At 35.8% G+C, this 22,303-nt stretch overlaps 1 protein-coding gene across 1 annotated transcript in view; it reads right to left on the reverse strand.

Moving 5' to 3' along the window:
• PPP1R13B (protein phosphatase 1, regulatory subunit 13B) overlaps positions 1-11,535 on the reverse strand; it is a 45,508-nt gene extending 33,973 nt beyond the window's left edge. Inside the window, exons 1-3 of the mRNA XM_010287809.1 lie at positions 11,388-11,535; positions 4,269-4,388; positions 2,679-2,746 (exon numbers count right to left, since the gene is read on the reverse strand). Of these exons, the coding sequence (XP_010286111.1) occupies positions 2,679-2,746; positions 4,269-4,388; positions 11,388-11,535 (336 nt within the window). The remainder of the gene's footprint in view (positions 1-2,678; positions 2,747-4,268; positions 4,389-11,387) is intronic.
• Positions 11,536-22,303: the final 10,768 nt, after the last annotated feature.

Below are 22,303 nucleotides of genomic sequence, written 5' to 3' on the forward strand. Positions count from 1 at the left end.
ACACACACACACACACACACACACACACACACACACACACACACACACACACACACACACACACACACACACACACACACACACAGACACAGACACAGACACAGACACACACACACACACACACACACACACACACACTCAGGAATAAGAGAACTAGTCAACTGACAAAATCTCACATAGTTTTTGCTTTAGACTTTGTTATGCAGAATGCAAAGCTCTTAGATGAGCACTTACAGATAAGTATTCTTTTTATAACAATGCATGTTTCACTGTTTGAAGAGACCTAGCCTATTCTGTTTTTAAATAATTAAATCTTTATTTGGAAGATAATCTAATGAAACTTAAGCATTTATATAATGTGATTTTAAGCTAACCATTATTTAAACAATTGCTGATCAAATACATATAGTTTCAATGAACACAAAAATCTGATTGCATATGACAAAATGCCAATTAATAGAATTATCCAAATTGAATTCCAGACAGATTGTCCATCATTTTTTCCAAGACTATTGATTCAAACAGTGAAACAAACATTCATCTTAAGTTTCCTATGCACGTCACACTTACAGCTCTATCTAGATGTTAAGTAAAAATCAATTATTTCATCATTAAAGCAGTACACATAATAAAAATATACCTGAATGCAGAATATTTGGTAAGATTTGAGCTGTCTTCAATGTTCCATTGGTTTGTATTGATTTTAGGGATAGTCTAACAGTCAGTATGCCAGTAAAAATGAATAAGCCTAATGCATTACGTAAGTGTAAGCTGATTACATCCTTGATCCTGAAGCCACCTCTTTTTCCCCCTCCCCCTTCAATTTAAAACTTGGTACAACTGAAAAATCTTAGTTTTATACACTTTCAAAATCTATTTGATACCATTTTTGGCATTAAACCCAGCACAATTTACATTAATGTAATCTCTTCATGTTTCAGTCTTTCTTGTGTTTTAATAATTTCCTAAACCTGGTAAAAGTCCATTTTAAAGTGATCAGTTCCCTAATAAATTTTAATTTTGTGGCCAAACTTTTTAGGTTTTGTTGTTGTTGTTGTTGGTTTGTTTTTTTTTTAAATGTACTGAATGGCACACAGCTAGCAGTGTTATTCAAGTTACCAGGTTTGAGCTCTCATAAAAATTAACAGCAAATTAAACTAAAAAATACAAAGCCATGCTATCATAAACTTCAGTGCTGCCACGAAGTGAGATTATAAGGCATACTGCACATGCCAGTCCTAATTTCTAAACATACTATGTCTCAAATTAAGTGTATGTGCGTACATGGAAGAATAGATCAGGGGAGGTCATTGAAGAGTTACGTTTCCCTAGCACATTATAGCACTATGATCTCACTACATTGTCAACATGACAATGGAAGCAGGATAAACAGATCTGTTCAGCAGAGGATATCAGCTAGTGTTCTGTACAGAAGAGGAACGTAGAAAGCAATACATGACTAACTGCTTTGAATAGGGAAAAAAATTCCTTCCACTAGGCCCACATGCCATACACAAAACGAGCTGCTAAAAGCTGCAAACTGACTGAACAACTTTGTTGCTGCATATTTAAGTGTGTGTGTGCATGTGAATTTCAGATGCCAATTATCAGGCAATATACAAGCACAGAATTGTTTAATCTGCACAATTATTTTTAACATTTAGGGTTTTTTTTTTTTCCTTTAAGACATCTCAGCTTGAAAAACCTAATTTGTATGCTTTTAAACTTTCTCAGGGTAAAATAATGCTTAAAAAGAGCCCTATGCATATTTAGAAATTGACAGTGCTTCACAGAGGCAATTCAACTATGAATTGGTGAGCTCAAATCTTTTTACTGAAATTTAAAAATGTTTTAAAATAGTCAGCTGTAGCTATAGTGCCTCAGCAAAGGCAGCAGAGTGGCCCTGAGTGAATGAGCAGAATTTGAACTGTAGAGCCTTCATTAGTATTGAGGATGAGAAGAGAGAAAAGAAAGTAAAGTGAGTTACAGCTCAGGAGTAGAAGGTTTTAAGTCATGATAATTTTGAAAGACATGTATGACTTTTAAATTAAAAAGAGAGAATGTTCAGGCCAGGATTCACTGAATGCCACCAAACAGGTTGCCTATGCTATGTAATACATATTTTAAATTAGAAACCTGGTAATATTTTAGTAAAAAAAATCATACACAGAAATGAACGAAGTGCATAAAAAACAGTATAAAGAGATGTCTCTGAAGGGTATGCAACCTCTTCTACCAGCATCCCAATCCATAGATACCTTCTCATGTTTTAAGATACGAGGCTATGCCATGAATCAATACCAGTGAGATTATTTAAACAAGAAAAGGTGTCTGGACAGGCAATACTAGTATGAAAGAATAATGTTGCTGGTTTTTCTTCTTCACATGGGATGAATAAAGCAAAGGGAGACAGATTAGAAAGTGCAGTAATTAATAAGACTTCAGGGCTTTTCATGTCACAAAAGTGAATTTCTTTCCAGACAAAGTTTAGAGTAGTTCATGAAAAAAGCTGTATTTTCCCATTCACTTTATAACAAAAAACCCAAAAAATCAAAACAGAACAAGATCTACACATTTTCCATCCATTCCCACCATAATAGATATTGGAAAACAAATATTTTAAAAACATCAAATATTTGAGTGGAATTGATCCAAAACCTTTAGCATTTATTACATACCCCATTCTCTGTACGTTTCTCCACAGGCATATTTATGCCATTTCTTTGATTTTGGGCTTGACGTCCACCTAAAAGTAAAGTATCACTCTTAGTGCAAAGTTCAGTTTTCAAGACAAATGGTTTTCACTCTTGAATTTGTTCTTTTCAAGAACATTTATATAAAGCTTTCACTTGTGAATTTTTATTCTGCTAGTTCCAACTCTTTCTCATTAGGTTATTCTTTGTAAGCAGTGGAATCAGCAGAAATAAAACATTTACTTCACAGACTTCCTCTGTTAAAAGTACAGACATGCAGCTCTACATTTCTGACTTGTGTTTAGGCAATGATGTCACGAAAGGGAATGTACCGAGTGTGACTACTGAAGTTTCATATTTCTGTGTCCACAAGAAGCAGCAGTTTCAGTTGAATGCATTATAAATGAATACAGTAGAGGAAGTTTTTCCAATGCCTTATAAACAACTTTAATGTACAAATTGATCCACAGGTCAATGATTGATTAAAAAGTCTTGCATGTATGGTTCAGAAGTGACATTTTCCTTGCACGTGAAACTCTGTGGCTTCAGGTGTACCTTAGATTTCTTAACATACTTTAAATTTGTATTGCCCAAAGGATGACTGAGTATTTTACAAAGTACCTAATTAATACAGAAATCCCTCATACATTATTGGGCCTGCTACTTCTGGCATTCTAAGCAACCAGCAACCACTCTGAAACAGGAAAAGTAATCCCAGCTCAGAAGAGCAGTAAGGACTCAGCCAAGACTTGAAATTCGGTTGTCAGAAGTAGTCAGATTAGTTGAATGAGTAAGGATAATCTGATCATGCAAATATACATCTCACTTCGAGATACCTTTCCTATCCTTCAGATAGTGTGACAGCCTTATGTATATAATGCACAGCCTCAAAAGTCTTCTCATAAATTAAGTACAGTCTATACTAGTTAGATCAGAAAACTGAAATCCTTTTTTTTTTTTTTTTTCATTCTGGTCTTTTAAGAAAGCCACACTTAATAGGGCACTGTTTTATATAAACACTTCCTGTAGAACCAAGCAAACCAGCGATTTTTCAATGTGCAAATTATCACCACTATTAAATGTATCTACATTTAGTACGGAGGAAGTAAAGCCACTGAGACCTCTGCCAATGGTATCCATAAAACAGATTTTAGTTTCTAATGAAGGCAAAGTAGTTTACTGAGTCTTTTCTCTGGGGCAACTGAAAGAGAACAGGAGATCAAAAAGAACAATCCCTTACCCTCTCAAAATGTAGGGATGCTCTCTCAACAAGAAAAAAATGCATTAAGCCTCTAATACCCACCAATAGTTTTGGATCAGTATTAAGCGAAATAGAAACCCGTCCTACTACAAAAAATATTACTCAGACTGGTAGAAATTATTCTAGAGAAGGCAATTTGAGAACTTAATTTGAATTAATGTGCCACTGAGGAAGGTTCAAAATGTCTTTGGTATAAGGAATTTGTATTACATGTATCTACAAAGTTCACTGAACTATGAGAACTAATAATCAAACTCCAGTATTTTTTTTTGTAATATGTTTAGGTAACAACACTACAGCACAAGTGTACTTACTCTGTTCATTACTTTCGGCTGGTGACTCCTCATGACGAAGAAAAAATTTCACCTCTTCCCTGCGGGGACCCCATTTTTGTAGGTGATCATACATCATGTGATCAAAGGGTATGGGACGCTCTAAAAGTACAAGACCAAAAAACTTATGACGACTATTTTAATTTAAGCAAAGTTTTATAGAACTCTCATTAAGAATCAGAATGTCTTTTTTTGGTAGCAATTCAATTTACCCAATGTATTTAATGCAAAGTCAAAGAAACAGGCACCACAGACAACAGCTGCACTGTATTAAAAGCTAGCCTGTTACTGTAACATAGCTCACTGCTTAACAGCAGTATATAACCAGCTTGCAAAACCATACAAAAAGATCAGTGTTTAGAAACCCCAACTTAGGAATTCTTCATCACCACCTTTTTCACAATGCTGATCTTTACACCTTTCCCCCCCATCACCACCAGATGGATATTTTGTTGTATTATTAAAATGATTAATTCAATTTAAACCTCTGTGTTTCCACTCAGAAAGTCAGATAAGATTAAAAGCCTTATCATTATGTTGACATTTCATCTCCTAAGAACTTGAGCAGGTGCTCCCACTCCGATATACTATGCCAGACATTAACTTCCACTATATGTGGAATTACTGGCAAATAATGAACAAATAATGAAAAAATTACTGAACAAATAAAGCCTAAGTTCTATGCAGCAGTCATTCTCTCTGTTTTCCCCCAAAGAAATGTAAAACATTCTCCTAAGTGTAGTTATTTCTTGCAAATTGATCAAATATGTTATTACTAAGAGGCTGCATGCTATATATTTAGTATTTCAAAATGAAAATACATTTCAAAAGCAAAAAGTTTTCACCGTTTCTTGCATATATTTACTTCAATGTTACTTGCATTTATTTTTAAATGTTTTCATCAAGGTAAGAAAATCTCCCTTTTAAGATCTAGTACAAAGCACAGTATTAGAAGATACCATCTATTCAGAATAAAATTATTCTAGAAGACATTTAATTAGCTTTCCTACATGCAGCACCATGTCAGACCAATATTACTACAGAAAAATCAGGCTTGGATTGAACCAAAAGGCGGAGTTTTTGTTCTTCATTGTTAAAAGCAAAACGTTTTTTGACCCCAAACCCCAAACCATTGTAGCACCTACCAGGCAAAGCACCACTAACAATTTGTTATCCATTTCATACCCTAACCCATTTGACATGGGAAGACAAAATGATTCAAAGATATGACAGATATCTTGGGGAAAGCTTGGGAAAACCACATCGCAATTATACCTTTCTTATAATGAAGTTTACCTGAATTTATGTATGTTATGAACTACATAAATGTATACATGTCTTGATACTCTTGGGATACTTAATTGTAGTATTTAAAGAACAACACATTTTAATGACTTGATTCACAATGCATTTAATTCAATAAAGCATCTTGTCAAAATCTGTCATGTCAAATAGGTTTAGTGATTAACACAGTTTAGCCACTGTTAGATCTTGCTGCTTTCAATGAGGAAGGGTCACTTAAACAACAAGCTAAGTATATTCATCAGCTAACTGGTTACCCATCTTCCTAAACATCACCACATACTCCCCACCCCCCCAAAATCACAACACCTGATTAAAAAAAAGTGCTTTTCTTTTCTTTTGTTCCTCACTCAAGCGGACTCCAAGAAACATTGTCAATAGTGTTTATGCACACAAGAATAAGGTCAGTGGCTTCCTACAACTCAGTTCTTGAAAAGGAATTTTAAAAACATGACTTTCAGGTTTTTCAACTCCTAAAGTAAAGTAAGATTTCAAGTGCTTTGAAGCATATCCACTAAAATTGCAGCATGAGTCTGCTAAAGATCACAGAGTGTAAAAATATTTAAATGGTTTAGTTCAGAGACTTTAGGACACGAAGATAAGAATCTTTAGGAATTTTTCCCAAATAGAAAAATTGCTAGGTAAACCTGGCAAGAACCTAAGCTTGACAAGAAGGTACCGAGAAACTGGATGTCTGAACAGGGTTGGGCTAATTCTGGAATGGTGAGGAGTGGCTGCAGCATCGCTCCTGGTTAGGCTGGTCTCCCATTAAAAGTAAGGCCCCGATCCTAGGAGCTATTCAAAATAAAAGGTTTAATTTACATAATGTACCTTAAAGAATCAAGGCTAATATTTTTCAGACATGACAATGGCGAGAAATGGGAAAGACATTTTCTACAACTTTTGCTATTCTTCCACAAAACCAATTTGGGATATGTTGCCCTAAACGAGACAGAAAACAGCTTAAAATAATAACAGCAACATCATTATCACTGAAACAGAGAAAAGAAAAATGAAGCAGCACTAATCACTCTGTGCAACTTAACTACATGTAACAGATTCAGAAAAGAAAGAGTAAGAAGAAATGGACATTAACACTTGACACAAGATATGATGAGAACTCAAGTCCTCATTCCTTCCACCAGTTTCAATCCTTTAAATCTACAACAACTGCAGGAAGAAAGCATGATCTTATATTTGCTCTAAGTTAGGACAGCACAAAGATATTTTCTGTAAATATATGTTCTTTAAGAATCAAAATCAAAACAAAACACCTGCAGTTAAACTTTGCTCAGTTGTAACAGCTTCAGACACATTTGTCAGTGATTGTTTTCACAATATTATTTCAAACTTTAATTCTAACTTTTAAAAGTTTGAATAAAAGAGAATGAAGAAAAGATGAAATAGGAGAATGGGTATAGAGTTGTAATAAACAGATTGCATCTCTATGCTTTAACAACACATTAAAAATTATCTATAGAATATTTGTTTTCATTAATAACCAAGTGGAAAACTATGATATATGCATATATACATAATTATTTGCAAAACTCCCTTAGATTTTAAGTTGGATGAAAATTCTGAAAGACTTTTGGGAACAGAGCTTGACTCCTTTCCTTTTAAGTAAAAGTTTTGAGAATGGGCTAGTCTTAAGTAACCTAAAATGATTGAAACACCCTGAAAGACCAAAACACAGATGCCACATCCATGTTTTAGAACAGAATTGCAAAAATCTGTCTGTTGGAACTATACATCCACTATTTAAAACAAAATAAGTTTCGGACTTCAGAATCCATTTTTATCCTGATTAAAAGTATCCTGCTGTTTGTAATAAAGACATTTATGCCTACTATACATGAAACCAGAATACAAAGAAATGGATTATCTCCATGGCAGGGGAGTTCACTGTAAGATCAGGAACGAGTCTTCTCCCCCTCAGGTTTGCAGAAGTACACTTGTAGTACTTTCACAGTCACTTGCCTCTAAGTTACAACTAAATTCAGGAAGACCAATTAATACCAATTGCTGAAAGGCATTCCAGATGTAAATGAAGTGAATAATTGAGTACTGGGTGGATTTAAAGGCTGAAATCCATTCTCTCTTGAAACATATTACAAGTTCCTGGTGTCACACCTGTCTTTCGACCTCCTTACCAACTGCTATTTGCAATAGCTGGGGAATGAGGAAGAATATTCTGTGGGGTTTTTTTCTCCTGTTATAGCATGAGAAATCCATGCAAAAAGAGAAAACTTCAAACTGACAAAGCACAAGGTGCTACAAAATGTACTGTTATATCAGGCACGAATGCTCTTGACTTTTTCAACCATTACTCATCTCAAGAAACTCAAAAGAAGGTGGAACAGAGAATGAAATACATAAAATCAAATGCAAACAAACCAAATGCTTATGTCATGCAGCTGTGAGAAGAATCAGTTTCTTAACCCCAATACAAACAATACCTAAACTATTTTACAACTCTTGGGCAGCTCAGCCATTTCTTTGCCACACAAAAGCAAACAGAGAAAAGCTAACATAATAAATAAATATGTTTTACAACAGCTAAGCTATTGTAATCCTTCTCTGAACTCTAGAAATTGTACCAATTTGGTACAAACTTGGAGCCAAACTTGCATGGATTTTAATAACATTTTTCTGGAAGACAAATGGTCTATCTCTGTCACCCTCTAAAAATAAAATGAAGTATTTCTCATTTATTTGTACATACACATTCAGAAGATGAAGATTATTAGAAGAGACAGTATTTTGTTAGATTGATAGTTTAGGAAATGGACAAGGTTTGGGCACACAATTTTTTTCTTAATCTTGTAATAAAACTACAATCTACAAGCCCCATTTCTTTGAATTTGAGTGGACATGTATTATTCAGCTGGGCTACCTAAGAGAGGTTGTGGCTACCTGTAGAATGGAAGAGTTAAGCACATTCACAAGAGGACAGGTATGACAGCTCTCTCTTATGGAGAGCTGTGATATGGCACCCGTGCAACATGGAGTGACTACCAAGAAAACAGACCACTTACAATGTGTGACAAAATCTAATGTATTTATTCAATCCATTATTTTCTGTGTTAAATGTTGTTTTGAATTTTACTTTCCAAAATGTCTTCTGAAAGAATATTTGTAGGCCTCTTTTAGGGATAAGTGCTGAGGGGTCAGAGACAGTGTAAAAGAAGAGAAAAAATACTCTTCCACTGGCACAACATGCTGCAGTTTCATTGCAAATTGCTTCACACGTCCCACTCAGAACCACAGTTTAAGTTTTTTTATTGTTCTAACAGTAGCATTTAACTGTTTATATTCTTATTTTCTGTATCAGATCTCTGTTCCAGGTTCAATTTAGTTGTCAGGAACTGTTGAAGGAAAAAATATATTTATGCCCCGTTTAAAAAAAAAAAAATCATTAGGTTGTTTCACTGAGAAATTTATGTAACAGACTTTCAGGCAAGTTGAGGCCACCAACACACAGATTTGTAACGGTACCCTACATTCAAGAACAACAAACAAAATGCTTGTGCTGAAATTCCTGTCGGAGAGACTTAAAACCAGTGTGCAGGACATCTCTTTCGCTGACAGCACAGACCTGTTTGAGAGATCCACAAACATATGCTAGTGTTTCACTTTTTCTTTCATTCTCTCTAGTCTTTTCTGTTCCACACTTTCAAAGGAATAGCTCTATGGAATTATCACCTTGGGTATTTAGCAAGTGAAGATAAGATTTGTGAAAGCACCTTCATGTGAGTTTTAAAAGAAAAACATGGAGCCACAAGCACATTTTGAAAAGTCTGACAGACCCATTGAACAGATAGAAGCCTTGGGCAGGATTCTGTTTGTAAACCTTAGGTGTCTATATGTAGATGTCTACTTCAGAAAACTGGGCGAGCTCCTATGTTCAAAACAAAATAGAAAACAACTAGCTGAAATCAGTGCTCTCCATTTTTTACTCACAATAATATCTAGATATCCATTGACTATAGATGCATAATTCACAGGGCAGATACATAAATTTAGTTTTAGTCTCTCCATCACAACTTTCTGGGTAAGTTTTATTTCCCACTTTATAGAACCTTTTAGTTTTAGACATCTAACACTTTGAGAATTAATGCATTACATCCACAGATAAAATATTTTCTCAATCTTAGAAGTTATTATAGCAAATGTGTGCTTGCACTTGCCAGGGTTGCTAGGCGCTAAGTGTCCCAGAAATATGTTGTGGATCACTGGCTACAGTTTCCAGTCACCCTTTGAAGCTAGTCGACAAAATTCTCTGCATTTTTTTAAGAAGTGCACCCTCAAAGTATTGTGAAAGCAGAAGAACAAATAATACCATATATGTTACACTTTCACAGACAAGCGTTTGAAAATGTTAGGGATATTTGAGTGCTGTTAAACACAGTCTGCAGATCCATTTTAGAAATTTATGTGATGCACTTGGCATCATAGGCTCTCCATAATCTAAACTTCCAATTTGAAAAAGTTTTAACCCTCCTGTAAGTTTTATCCTTAAAGACAGTTTTCTAACTAAGTATGAACTGAATTTGTATTCTTGTAACTGCAGACATGCTTAACCTCTCCCCTGCTCGCACTTGCCTAAACTCTGTGAGTTCCCATCCAGTTCAGAAATGACTTCCTGAGGCACCTTTTCCCTTTACAAAGTCTTAGAACACTTTAGAAAAGAGGAAGAATAGTTTCCCCAGGAGGAAAATATTCTAGATTGCTAATACTTAAAAGCACCAAAGGCATCTGAATAATGCCTGTTTTATCTCTTTGATAAAAAGTCTCTGACCAAAATAAAACCCCTCTAAGCAAAATTTCAGAATTCAATATCAAGTTATGACCCCATCAGTCCTTATACAAGAGATTACATAAAACAGCTTAAACAGGGGTGACCTTAGTAACTGAAGAGGTAAGAACCTGCCCAACTGTTACCCTCACCCATCCACCAATTCTACTTGCATCTACACATTGATATACTATAACCTGGAGGCTTCTGCTACACGCAATTGCAAGAATCCATCTAGAAACAGAATCCATAATAGGGCTGTTTTAGCACACTTCTGAAAAGAACTGGCCCACCCATTATTCTGTGAAATAACAACTGCAACACAAATAGGGTATGGGCACTACTACCTGCCCCAAGGGAAGCTGTCAAATCTTTGAGGGGAAATGTTCATGAAGAAGCTGGAGGTACTATGTCCAATTCTGGCACAATTCTGTCTGCAAAACTTCTGCTATTCATGATACAGAAGGAAAAAAAAAAATCTATACCCATTCATAAACTTCAGGTTGTGTTCACATGCGTAATAGTGAGGAAACTGGATTGGAAAGAATGCAGGTGGTGATCTGTACCTACTTACTATAAGAGAAGATCACAGATATTCCATATTGTCATTTAAATACCCTCCATCTTATATATGTTGTATACCTATTTGAAATAAATGGCTTCTAGAAGTGAAAATTCCCCAATTTTTTTTTTCTTTTAAGATAGGGGTACTGAATAATTTATGTAATTTGAAAAACAGAAATACAAAACACTAACATATCTTACACATGCATTTTATCAAATACTCCATGCTGAGTAAGAAAAGGGGAGAAAAAGTCAACAATTGCACTAATCTCTACAGATATTGAATTACTATACTTTGCATCAAAGTTTGCTATAAAAAAAAAAAACACCCACATCCAAAGAACAATTTGAAGTCATTAATATTGAAACCTTAGTCCTACCTTTTTTTATAACTGGTACATATATTTAAATCAATTTCCACTGAACATTTTACTTACCATTTCCACGCCATACTTCAGCCAGATGGCAGCTTCCTTCTCCAGGCTCTTTGCAGAACTCTACTACATCGCGGCAGGTTGTTTCTGGTGTAATTGGAACTTCTGTCAAAATCTGTTCATTGTTGCTCAGAAACACAGTTAATATCATCTGAAAGAAAAACCAAAAAGCAGCAGAATATTAAAAAAAATTACAAGAATAAAATTGTAGATAAGATTTATAATCCCCTGTGTATGGAAACGTATGCCTATGGTTGGTTAACACAATCCATCAAAGTAGTCTTCAGTTTCTTATAACTGCCAAACTTTTAGTTCTTTGTGTTGATTTTTTTTGACAGTGCATTGAATTGACAGGTTTGGTTTTTTTAAAGCCTCAGTTGAAATGGTTTAGTTCTGTCTGAAAATAAGGCTGGGAGGGAAGGCACAAGTTTTGGCTACGGTAGGTGCTTGAAATCGTAGCATTTAAATGTCGCAAATAAATACATACTTTGACAAAGTAGCCTGAAGCTTCACAGGTGGGCAACCCTTTGCATGATGGACATAATTTTTGCAATTTGTCTGAAGATATAGGTACAGCTGGTTGAATTGTAAGCCTTTGGTCAAATCGTAAGCCTCAGAGTTTGGTTTTGTTTGGTGGTGGTGGTGATGGGTTTTTTTTTGGTTTTTTGGGGTTTTTTTTTTTTAACAGTAACATTTTTCAAGGGATTGCGTTTGCTTAGTACACTTGCTGGAGCCAAAATCCTCTGAGAAGTTGGTTCTTTCTGTACTACTTTAGCCTCACCCCCTAAGCTTGCTGTGTTGATCAGACTGTACACGCAACCTTCCCATAGTGGGACTAAGCCTGCTCTCTTCACTCAAAGTTACAACATCAAAAGACTACTTTTCCTCTAGTAACTGCTCCCAGCTATTCCAGTTGGAAAGTAGCCACAAAACAGAAAATATTTTTTCTTCCCCACCCCCACTTAACAGCATTCAACATGACTTGACATCAAGGAAAATAGACAAAAAAGTGGGATAAAATCTATAAAGTAAAAAGCCTAGCACTAAGAGCTAGTACCAATCCGGGTTGATGTAAACTTCTGTTCAAATTCCTTGCTGCACCTTAAATAAATGTGTGCACAAACATCTCTCTCTCTCTCTCTCTCTCTCTCCCCCTCCCTCCCCCCCCCCCCCCCCACACCTACACTCCCCCTCCCCCCCCCCCCGCCCCCCCAGCGATACTCCCATCCCTTTTCATGTTAGCAGGTGTAACTTGCTGTAAATTTAAACACACAAAAACTGTGAGCATAAACTAAACCCACCTCACCCCCTTGGTGCATATGTACTATGGTATGACCATTAACCATATGTTAATTTGCTACATTCCCCCTGTTAAGGGCCTCTGCCTGCTACAGTATTCTCAATGGATTCGTTCTACAGGCACTCATGTAATTTACTGCGAATATAGTTAACAGCTGAGGGGCTTGTAAGAAGGAAAAAACAAAGTCTTAACACAATGATGCTGATGTGATTAATTTTTTCCCCCGAGTGAGACCGGTTGAGGACCAAGAAAGGTTGTATTCAGAGACAAGTATCCCTATGTTATACTAAATCCTCTGAAAGATACCTGACCTTCATTTCCCATTTGTAGTCAAAACACTGTTCTGTAAACTCATGGGGATGGAACTGAGATAACGTGATGTTTAAACGACAAAAGATACCATAATAATAGATGTTTCTAAAGAATGTGACAAAATTAGAAATTTTGTGTGCAAAGAAAGTTCTTTCAGATCTTTCCAGTAAGTCAAATGTGCCATCACATATTGAACCACAAAGATTAAACCTAATTATTTAAAAGCATTTCATTAAATGCGCGCTCTCCACTGAAACAGAGTTGTGCTTCAATTTGCATACGAAATTCTTAAAAACATTCATAACATGTTTATCTGTGGAACATATACATGTACCAAACTGTAGATTTGCATTAGTAACAGCTAGATACTGAGCAAGAGCAGTCTATCTACTTTAGAAGTAGGCACAGGACAAATTCCAAAACATCCCAGGCTTCAAGCTCTCAGTCTCCTTGTCAGTCCTCCAGGCTATTTTAGTCCATGTTTCTACTTCTCCCTCAGTCTGCCAAGTTTGTACACTGTATCCTAAAGTTTTCAAGTAACTACACTTCAACACAAGCAGCAGTCATCCAGGGCTGTAAACATACTAGAATTCACCCCTGGGTTTCTCCAACAGCAGTATTAAAGGAAGCTACAGTAAAAGCTGCAGCACAAGCTAGGAGGAAGCTATAGGATGCAGCCACAAATAGTAATGAAAGCACATGTAACCACTGACTGTAAACAGCTCACAATGTTATTTTTCCCTCATAGAAGATTCAGCCAGTCTTAATATTCAGTGGCTGTGGAATCTTTTACATAATAAATATCTGATGTGGAATCTAGTAGTGGAATTTGACCTCATATTTAAGAAGAAAGAGTCATATATGAAAATAAAACAACAGGCTTAGAAGAAATCTTAAGAGGTCATCTAATGCAGTCTCTTGGCCTCAGGCAGGATCAACTATACCTACATTATCCCACAGAGATGCTTGTTTAACCTGTTCTGAAAAGCCTTTCATGATGGAAATTCCACCACTTCCCTGAACCATCCACCCCAGAAATCCAGAATTCCTGTTGCAGGGAGATCTTAAAGTCTAGTCAAAGCTTTCCTTGCCACTATTTAAACCCACTAGTTCTTCTCCTAGCCACAGGGGGGGATAGAAAACACTTTTATTTCTTTCTCTGCAGTTAAATTTAAGGAACACATAATAAGTAAATTAAGTAAGTTTAATTAAACACCACCAGTTTAACAGAGAATTATCAATGCCAGCTTTCTAAACACAGTTTCCCTATAACACTGGATAGTGATTTCAAAATAAAACCCAAGTTTCCCAAACTTTATGAGAATGCCAAGAGACCCTGGCTTCACTGAAGTCATGACATAATGCATACTGCCTTTTTAGCATTTGTCTGAAAGACCTGCTATCTTTTTATGAAAGGTTAAATAGAATGGCTTAACATCATGTGGTTTTACATGGTTTCCAAGTTTCGATTTTTTATTGCTGTAAAGACAACAGTGGCCTGGAAAACTTGTTTCATGTATTCAAGATTGTCTGCACCTGCAGACAGGCTGAAAAAGAAAGCGAAGCCTTGGAGGTGTGAGTTATCCCATACATCTTAGTCAATTCTCCATAAATTCAGACCTCAACCACTATATAAACTCACCGTCCCCTTTGCAAGACCAGGCCAAAATCTGCTGTACCTCAAGCACACCACTTTCTCTTCTCAGCTCTGACTGCAGGAGTACTGTCTTCTCCAAAGCTGGGTGTCACTCACAGTATCATCTGCTAGACAGCCTAGGGAAAGGTATCTCACTAATGCGGAGGCAAGGTGCTGTAGCCAACGATTGCCATGCTACTCCTCAAGCAAACTTGGTTAAGTAAGGATTTATTTTTAACAGGTTGTCTGAGTAACACCAAAGGAACTGAAACACTGTGCTGTGGAACAGATGTCCTGAAACATACACAGGAAGACTCAAAATATGGAACACTATCAATATATTGCAATATTAATTAGATTTTCAAGTCAGCATCATATCTGTCCCTATTTGTGGTAGGGGTGGAATAAGAATCAGAGGTATTTCATAGTGATAAAATACAAAGAAGCATCGATGGAGCCTGAAAATTTGCTGCTGAAGAATACAAATGAAGCATACACATGAAATACACAGTTACACCCACTGCAGTAAATCAGCTTTATGAAAAAATATTCTTAACCAAAGATTAGGACACAGGAGAACTGATAAATCATTTGATTTCTCATTTTAAATGGATTCCTAAATAGGAACAACTGTAAAAACTCATCTTGTTGAAACCCATATTCTTTAAATGAGATCATAGCCATCGCAGCATTTATTCCATACTCTCTCAATTCACTCATTCAGAACTTTAAATACATGAACACAATGCCACACAATGAAACCAACCCAACACTCATAAGCAAGTTACCTCAGTGCTTCTAAATCATGTATTGTTTCCATAATGAATATCAAGCTCCAAATCTTACACTTCCCTTCTCCTCAACCCAGATGCCAAATGGTCCTTTATACCAGTTTCTACTCTCCATGGGCTAAACAGGTATTTTATATGCACCTGCAAAGCAACTTCATTATTTTCCTTGAAGACCCTCCTTTGCTGTTCTGGCTACAAAGTGTATTAGGTACAAGTAAGCTGTCAATATGCTGAAGTGCTGCCAATCAGGCTGATGAATATTGTTTTGTCTGCTCAGACTTCTCTAACTGTCCAGTTCATCTCTTACTTCATCCAGTGAACAAAAGGTTAAGAGAAAAAACACATCTCAAGAACATGAATTTTTCCCTTTGTGCTATCCATTGCTCTCATCACCCACATCTAGATATAGGAATGCCTACCTGATATTAAAGGTATAGTGGATAATAGACCATTTTGTGTTAATAACATTTGCCAATTTAAGAATTATCAAGCATATGATTGAGAGTGGAAAAATATACCAGATATTTAATACAGCTGAATTCACACACTGCTGTTTAGTCTTATTAGATTCTCCTTTTTTTTTTTTTTAAACCAACCTAGAAATCTCATTGGGTAAAGGTAAGAAACAACAAAAACAAAACCCCTCCTCTTCTAGCAGAGGAGTGATCAGACATGTCAAATATATGAAATGTTTATTATTAAAAGGCTGACACACAATGAACAAAGAACAAAACATATTTCTGATAGAAATGCCAACTTCATTCCTTCTGTTTCACAGGAATTGGAAGGCATTATCTTCTCAGCATGCATTTTCCCCTACTAAAGAGTTCAAAAAAATCCATTTGTGATCTTGTGTTTTGCCATTTTAGAGCACTTAGTGGTGCCTATAACTCCAAGACAAGAACAATCAGCAAAGGAAAGAGACTTCTTCAAAGTAAATCTCTCTCACACAGGAGACCTCAACATGTCCCAGGAAGTTTTAGTAACTTTCATCCTTGATGTTGCTGACGTGGGAGTCCCAGGAGCTTGCTGCATTTAAGGTTATACTACAACAGAGTTTTAACTGAAACATCCATACCCATATCTTACTGAAATGTCACAGCCCCATCAATCAAATATGAACTTTGATTAAGACTGAGGTTTTCAGTTACCAGAAAGACTACAGAATGAGATGCAAGCACAAAGTGAAGAGGTAGAAAATCATCCCTTTGGTGATAAGGCATACTAATATGCGCAACCCTGCATGTAGAATAGACAAAAAAAAAAGTTACAAATTATCAATTATCTCATGCAAGTTTGCTTGCCTGGAATTCATGCCATTACATAAACCTGACTTCAGCTACAGCTGTAGAAATTCTAGCTGGTATTTCAAGCACTAAAGTGGAATTTTAACTTTATTTGCAGTACGAACACTGTCCCTTTTTAAGATTATAGACTTAATCAGGTGAAGCTTTAAGCAATTACATTTTAAAAGAAAACAGACTATGAAATTATAACCACAAAACTGTTTTAATTAAAGCCATCTAAAGATACATTATTGACTCAAGTCATGAGTATTTCTTTATACTGTTGAGATTTCAGACCAAAGAAAGCCCAAGTAAATCTCTGATGTTGATTATTGTATGTAAACCCCAGAATAACAGTAGTAAGATTAAACCACTTCCCTACATTAAAAAGAAACATTTGAAGTCCATCTAACAAACAAGTTATTCACCTGCATGCTTTGCTCCAATAATTATTTACCTTCAGAATTAAACTGTCCTTTTAAAAAATAGATCCATTGAAGAATTTCTTACAATATTTTTACGAGTCTTATTTGAAATAAGAGCATCAAGATATACAGCAAATTTATTATGGACTACTGCGTTTCATCAGAAGATTTCTTCCCTTTAACATCTTTTCCCCTTCCCCATATATAGGGTGAGAAATAACTGTATTCAATTTCCATATTTCTGAACACATTTCCTCACATCCAAGCTGTACAGCTTTGAGTTCAGGCCTAAATTTGAAGCCCAGAGATGCCTTTTGACTGTATTAGTAAAATTCACAAAGCTAGTGCAACCAACAGACTTCACTTTGCAAAGAATGAGTAAAGTTCTCTGCCAAAATGCAGACTTGTGAAACCAACAGCATGTTTCCCACTGCACTTTCAAATCCGAGGCTGACTGCCTCCCTTCGGCCTGCAAAAGAATTCACAAAATTGGGAGCAAGTCTCTGACACTAAAAATGTATAGCATTCACCTATGGGCTACTAACAAACATTAAAAACACAAATTTCACTATCGATAAACTTAAGCATTTATAAGGTTACTCAAAAATACAAACAAGCTAATATTCTTGGATAACATTTGCAATTTTGATCAAATCTGAAAATTTAATGGTGCTTAAATGTACTTTAACTATACTTAGCTCACCAAAACATTTTTTGGCTAAGTTCATATGATATTTGCATTAACTTGCCATTTTGCAATCACTGAAAAGAAAAAAAAAAAAAAGATCCACCTTGAGATCCACCTTCATCAACCTCTGCACAAGCCAACCTGACCACAGAAAACATAACCAGGAGAGAAAAAAAACCCACCAAATTTCAGACAACAGTTGTACCCACAGACTAAGTGATGGAGTATAAAATTGCTTCTATTGCTAGAGCACAAAAATAACTTTTTAAAAAAGTATTTAACTCCTCCTATAGAAATGTGGAACCCTAGCATTAAAAGGAATCCATAAACAAAATTTTCCTACATTTTTATAAGGCCTACATTTATGCAATGGCTTAAGTAACGACAAAAAACACAGACATTTCCTCTCAGGACTTTCAGGACTGTTGCCTCTACCCTCTTCAGTAAATGAGCTTTCGTATGTGACAGCAGGTGTTCAACAGGATTCAGACTATTTCAAAAACCTACACCTACTTGATATTTATTTGGCGAAGGGATACTTATGACACTTTCTTGCTCTTGGTTACTGAAAGATAAAAAGCTATGGCATCAATTGTAGATCTGGAATTTGAAGCCTCTTACTCTTTCAGAGGCAAGCTTTTTGTAGGGCAGAAAAACAAGCCAACATTTTTGCTAGAGGAAGGAAATGGCAACTATCATCACGTATTTAAATACATTCAACTAAGCAAGATAGATCCACAGATTATTAAATGAAAGGTATTGTAGTAGTTAATTGAAAGACTTCCAGAGCTCTAGGAAAACAATACTTAATGAAAACAATAGCAACTATAAGTTCACTTGTGTAAACACCACAAGCAACCCACAGACTCGAAATGGGTGTTCTCGAAAAGGCTGAGAGGAGCAAGCTATGAAGAGGGCTAAAAAAACCAGCTGACCTAACAAACATTAAGTTTCTAGCATCTGCCTAAGACAGAAGAGTGACACGATCATTTAGACCTTACAATCCTATAACAGATTTTAGACTATACTTTCTTATATTAGAAGTCAGAGACAATCTTTGGTACTAAACCACTGCCAGCTCTCCAGACATTATCTTTATAGAAGCTGTTTGTTTCTGGTCACGTTGGAATGCCTTCTTTTAGATTCAGGTGATTCTGTTAAAAGCAAGCAGGAGCTGAGATTTGGATAAATTAATTTAAAAAAATGGGCAGTAAACATGTGGCTACAGACAGGAAAATGGGTATAGCTGAAAAGCGGCAAGTTAAAAGAATAACAGAGGCTGCATTAAATAAAACTATTAATTTAAAAGCAAATCTGTCCAAGTGCAATATTTAACATCATTAGCTAAAGGAACACAGCCTGAAGTTAGAGAAACCTGCAAAACATGCCTCTTGTGATGTTTTCTAGTGGAAAATGTAATTTGGCACTTGCTACAGAATGAGTTCAACATCCCTGCATCGTATTATCTGTTGGCTTCATTCCTAAATTGCTACATCTGGAGAAACAGCAAGAGATCTTCTTGTTGCTCCTTGATGCAAATAACTCTACCAAAGGACTGTCAAGACACAAGTTACCATGTTAGAGACTTTAGAATGCAGGGATAATTCTAGGTACACTGACAAGTTCTTGCCAAGCACATTTCTCTGTTAGGCAACATACGTGACCAATGGAGAGATTTTTATTCTTTCCAGAACAAGGCTTTGAAATTTTGTTTTGTTCCACTGCTTAAAAGACTGTGGGCCATATACTATCTTTCATGATCAACACAACTATTATTTAAAGGTGGAAGTTGGAGACTCTTCTTGAAAGACTCTGCTCTAATTAGTTGATGCTGGAATTCCTAAACCCCTCACAAGGATCATGACAACTAGATACATAAAAGTAAATGTTCTCACTTGCAATACTAATTCTTGCAAATTAGTATTCTCTGATTTGTTTTAGGACTATTGCAAATGAGTCTTTGGCATCTATTAACCAAGAACAGAAGACTGATCTTCAAATCGAGCAGCTCTGAAGAAGTCCCAGAATTTTTCAGACACTTGCTGGCTTCATTAAGGATACTCTTTTTTATCTTTTAGAATACTTTTTGTCTGTGAATCTTAGGATGACAAAACTCATCTAGTACTGCCTGCTTAATTTCAATAAGATATATCTAGAGCACCTTGAAAAAAAACCCAAACAACAATCAGCAGGCACATCAATTTTGTGCTGATTATTAAACAAAAAAGTAAAAGAAATTGCTAATTTATTTAGGAAACTAACAAATACCCCCGCTATAACTCAATAAGTTAATAGTTGTTTAGGCTTATTAATATGAGAATTCATTAAACAATGGATTCTTGCTCAACTCTTTTTAGAAAACTGCAGCAGATGCTGCATTTGCAAATGCATGCAACACTAGTAGTATGCAGGAGAAGTCAGAAGTTCAGGGGACAACAACACTCCAGATCAAAACAATAGCTACAATGGTGCAGCCATCTTTCCTGAAGTCCGTTTGTCTGTAAATATGTTTTGATAAAAAATAAACATGATGTCCACATTTCTACTATTGTTCACATCTCCAACTCAGGATCCTCCAAATCAAATGGTTCGGGGATTGAAGTGGGGACTCCCAGTAGAGGGTCAAGTGTGTCCCCATAGCCTCCAGGAAAAAAGAGAGAGGAATCACTGTGGCACTGCAACCGCATCTCACTGTACAAGATCACAAACACAACTTAGTGCTAACGTTCAGAGGTCTAAATCTTTCATGTCTTTCAAGGCAACGAGCATGTCATACATCAAATGCTTGAAACAACAGTCCTAACATATTAACTGCTCATTTAATTTGATAAGCTGATGAGATATAAATAATATGTTAAAAAAAGGCTATTAAATATTTTACTTTCCAAATCATTATGGAAAACATATTGCTGAAGAACAACACAACTGTAGTACTATAAAATTTGCAGTAAACTCAGGTGAACTGGCAATAAATTAAAAACAAAACTAAATGAATTCAAGATGACTCAGCTTCAGAGATCATTTTATTACATAAGAATCTCAGCTTTCCAGTCAGGAAAAAAAACCACAAAAAGTCATATTCACCAAAAGGAAAGGTTAAAAAACCAACACAAACACACACAAACCCAAATCAAAAAGCCATATACCACACACACAAAACTCCCTAAAACCCCAAACCCTAGAAAACAGGACACCCCCTCAGACTCAAGGACCAGATGACAGATAAAGAAGTCAAAAACTTTAGTATTTTACTTTTATTGGGTGAGGGATATGGGGAGAAGTCCTATTCGATGTTTTAGTGTATTGGTATTAGCAATACTGTAATCTACTTTGAAAGAAAGTTCATTCTGACAGCACAAGGCAAAGCTGAAGAGCAGGGTTAAGAATGAAGTTTTGGGCTAATTTTCCTGAAAGACAACTCAGTCTTCAAAATCTGCATGCAACAAAAGCGTCTCACAGAATTTGTATAACAGAACTGAGTGTTCTCAAATTATTAAAAATATTTTGACCAAGGCTAGGGAAAGGGAGGTGCTGATGTTTCTATGGTCTTCTGTTCGACCTTGTCAACAGCTGCAGCAAAGTCATCCAAAATCCACTGAATTCCAGCAAAGCCTGACCTACCTACTGCACTGAAAATAATCTCATCAAAAAAGTATAGGATACAAAGACAGACATTTGTGTCTTTTCATTTACAACTTTTCAACCAAACAAAACACAAAACAGACAACAATAACAAAAAGCAAAACCACAAAACAAAAGCAACTAACTAACATAGTATTTTTACTAAAGATACCACGCTTTTTGTCAATTAATAAAGGTGATTTGCAGCACTGAACATCACTTTTGCATTGTACAAACAAAGAACAACTTTTACGAAAGCTACAGACACACACCGTATGTAACGTTGCAACTGGAATCAGCACTACTCTTTCCTTGTATTTTCAGGGACTGCCACAGCTTTCTCCCACTGAGTGGAAAGTATTAATAAAATACAGATTGTTCAGTGAATTGCTTTCAGGGAATACCAGCCATTCAGTCTTAGATGTAATGTTATCTGGCTTGGCAAAAATATAAAAAAATGAAAAGTGAATACATCCTTTGGGATTCAACAGGTAGTCTGCAGAGCTCTCCTTCCACCAGAGTAGAAATTGCACATAATAGAAAATAACTCTTTCCAGTGCATTTCTTCAGTTTTTAAATGGCAGATTTAAAAATTAAAAAGCTGTTCTCTTTTACTCTCAGATCTCTACTTTGGCTGAATCAAAACCAGTAAATAATAATAAATTAAAAACCAAACAACTTCTGCAAGATAAAATTAAAAATTTCAGACATTTCCTATACAGAAGAAACCCATATAAGGCAATAATCTCTGAACATCAAGTAAAAATCCTACATACACGCACTCGGACCTATTATGAGGCTACACTGTTCAGTTTTGAAAAAAAAAAAAAACAAAACCCAAAATGCTTAGTTTTACAGCA

This window comes from Phaethon lepturus, unplaced genomic scaffold (genome assembly GCF_000687285.1).
Source record: "Phaethon lepturus isolate BGI_N335 unplaced genomic scaffold, ASM68728v1 scaffold16495, whole genome shotgun sequence".
Taxonomy (NCBI): Eukaryota; Metazoa; Chordata; class Aves; order Phaethontiformes; family Phaethontidae; genus Phaethon; species Phaethon lepturus.